The sequence below is a fragment of the Volvox carteri genome, assembly GCF_000143455.1.
Source record: "Volvox carteri f. nagariensis unplaced genomic scaffold VOLCAscaffold_267, whole genome shotgun sequence".
In the NCBI taxonomy this organism is placed as follows: Eukaryota; Viridiplantae; Chlorophyta; class Chlorophyceae; order Chlamydomonadales; family Volvocaceae; genus Volvox; species Volvox carteri.
In genome coordinates, this window is record NW_003307800.1 from 8117 (window position 1) to 11233 (window position 3117).

Sequence of the window (3117 nt, forward strand, 5' to 3'; positions counted from 1 at the left end):
CGTGGTGATGGGGCCATCCTCATCGACGAAATTGGCATGCAAAGCCACGAGCACCTCGGCGCCATCAGCCACTCCTGTACAGCCAATGTGCCGCCTCCACCACACCTTGGACCCGCCCATCCCAGCAGCCGTGTCTTGTCCGGTCGCGTTGCTGGCGGAATCGGCGACCTGCTGCAGCATCCTCAGCCAGGCGGGTCGCCGCCATACCGCTACGCCGCCAACGTCGAACAAAACCCCCAGTTCAGTCCCTCGGCACCGTCAGCACAGTGCTGGCCGGCCTCGGTTGACGAACGTGGAGGTGACCATGCTGACGGCAGCAACAATGACGGCAGTGATGCCGATGACGACACCGGCAACCGTCGCGCCACCACCTCCACACGTCGCACTCGTCGCCCCGTGCCACAAACGCACACCCGCCTACACGACGGCTTCAACCTGTACCGTCAGCTCGGCGGCACCGTATTCATGCTGCAGAAACACCAGCGGCAAGACAACAGCCCATCTGGCCAGCAGCTTACCCGCTTCACAACCATGTTCGGCGGCATTCAACCCACTGAAGCACGTGTTGCAGATCTAGTAGACGCACTCAACCAACGCGTCATCACAGATTTGTCCGATCTCACAGACCTCGAACCCCGTGTCGTGCTGCAACGGAACGAACCCAGGCACGCGCTCAACACACGCCTCCTGATGCTCCAGGCGCGCCGCAAAGGAGCGCGTTTGGTCAGCTGGAATGCGGACCACGTCCCGGTTAGGCAACATGGCGCAACCCAACAACAGCCGCTCTCCCATGTCGAAAAGGCTGTCGCAATGCGAGTAAAAGACGCCACCTTCGACCACACCACCGCCGACACTTGGTACTACGAGGGTGCACGCTACACCCTACTCGACACCACTGCTGCCGATGCTGGCGCGTGCCACAACAATGAAGTCGAGGCATGTGGCCTGCTTACCGACAGCCGTGAACCGCCCGACGACGGCCGCGGCCCGTACTGGCGCCTCCACTACCTACCTGCAGCCGTCTTGGTCCGTCCCATTAAAGGGCACGCGCCCAAAGCGGTGCTAGCAGACTTAGCGGACTTCGCAGCCAAAGGTGCTGCCTTCGCCATCGTACCACGGCCCTCGCCGGCAGCAAACATCACCGTGCCAGCTGCCAACACCGGCACCGCCACCAAAAATGTACGTCGAGTCAATGTACCGCTTGGTGACTACTACGCCGTCACCGACTACTTCGTACAGGGCCGTAGCTTCAAGGAAGAATGCTGGGTCACGGACCTTTCCGTCCCGCCCGGTGGCCTCAAGCGTGCAACCATGTACGTGTTGCTCACCCGCTACAAAACACTCGACCACATCCGCCTCCTGCGCCCGCTCTCTACCACACCCGACGAACGAGCACGAGTCGTCAAACAGTTCATGGCAGCAACCAAGCTGGACCCCGACCTGGCGGCCGAACTCCGCCTCCTGGATCGCCGTGCAACCGAAACCCGTGAACGCTATACCACCGAGTACAAACACGCCAGAAACCTTGAGGAGCGTTGGACCTCCGCAGCCAACACCACCTGACACGTCCAACACTTCGTCTGTCTGCCTCGCCACTGGATGGCGTTAAATGCCAGCGTTGCACGGCTCTCTAGCCGTCCGACGACACGCCTGCACGGCTGGGTGCATCCCTTGCACTTGTGGGTTCGACTCCCACACGGGTGTAGTACTACACGCACGGACCGTCGTACTCGTGCCGCCCAGCCGGGGGACTACGGCCCCCTCGCGGGCGAAGCAGCCCGCGTCTAGTTGAACTAAGGAACCATGCATGTTGGATATGGTGCACACATGCGCACACACCAAGTGCCAGTGCTTGAGTGGTAGATGTGGGTTCGAATCCCACCGATGGTCCCCTGAATGTAATAGGACGGGGTGTAGTGGGCCAGATTAAGCGGTCAGGTGGCAGCCTTGGAGGAGCTGCTCTGGAGCCAAGACCTGGCTTTAAATAAGAGGCTAATATGCCTGGCGGAAACTAACAGCACCATAAGGAGTGTTGGATTGGAGGCATGGGGAGTTAGCTAGCCCCTGGGCCACTGAGTTATCAGATGGTTAAAAGTATTTCAGGATGGAAGCGCTCCTGCATTGATTAGGGTAAATGGGTGCTGGTGTGTGCACCTTGTGGTAGATATTCTGTGCGGCTGTACTCAAGTAGAGCATGCATCTGGTGGCATGGGGGCTGTTGGCACCTGGGCTAGCTGAGCTGGCAAATGGACTTTCAGGTGAACACAGTTCTGTGATGATTAAGGTTGGTGGTGAGCATCAGCATGGGCTGGTGCAGTGTATGGACAAGGTGGTACACCCCTCCTCAAATGAGGAGTGCTTCAGTGGTCGTTCCCGTTGGGGTACGGTTAGGTGCCCCTGGCCAGTGTCAGGCCCGGATCGATATGTAACAACCAACATGTGTGCATGGCAGCTATGCAGAAGTCATCAAATGATGCTTGCCGAGTGGTGTACCTACCTGTTGTGAGCAGATGCAAGAGAGCAACTCTTCCCGTGAGACTGCCATGGGTGTTGCCCGAGACCTTATTACAGCATGCCACACCTTCTTGTGAATTGCGTGGTCATCCTCGCAGCCACCAGCAAAAGACTGCTGCCAAAACGACCACACACAGCCGCAGATGCAATAGCTAACTACAGCCTGGGCAGTCAGAAATCGAACACATCCCAACACTAGGGTTTTCCGGTACTATGCTTCCTGTTCTGCAACATCAAACCCTAAATCCTCAAACGTTACCAGCATATGCTTCCGCTAACGGCTGTGCAGCCTCGGCAGGCAGTGAGAGCCCGCCGCTTCTGCTCATGCTTCTTATGACCGCCTCCTGCCTTGCGAAGGTGCTTGTGTCACATCGACTTCTTGTTGGCCGCCTCCCACACCTCCTTGTACGCGCTGCTGACGAGCTGGGCACCGCGGGCGTGGTGCAGTCCGTGACGCCGTCGCCCAGGAGCCGGTCGGCAAGCGTACCTGCAGAGATGTTTCCCTGCTTGGTGCTGCTCATCGTGACGGCCCCGGAGCGGTGGCGCCATCGGAGGAGGAAGGCATGACGGCCTTAGGTGTTTGGCAACACCGCAAAGCATTAT

The 3117-nt window shown here is 58.8% G+C and overlaps 1 protein-coding gene across 1 annotated transcript; it reads left to right on the forward strand.

Moving 5' to 3' along the window:
* Nucleotides 1–36: 36 nt before the first annotated feature.
* Nucleotides 37–1563, forward strand: VOLCADRAFT_100983 (uncharacterized protein; the record flags this gene model as incomplete). The annotated part of the gene is made up of 1 exon (XM_002959461.1): nucleotides 37–1563. One exon carries the CDS (start codon nucleotides 37–39, stop codon nucleotides 1561–1563), a length of 1527 nt encoding a protein of 508 aa, XP_002959507.1.
* Nucleotides 1564–3117: the final 1554 nt, after the last annotated feature.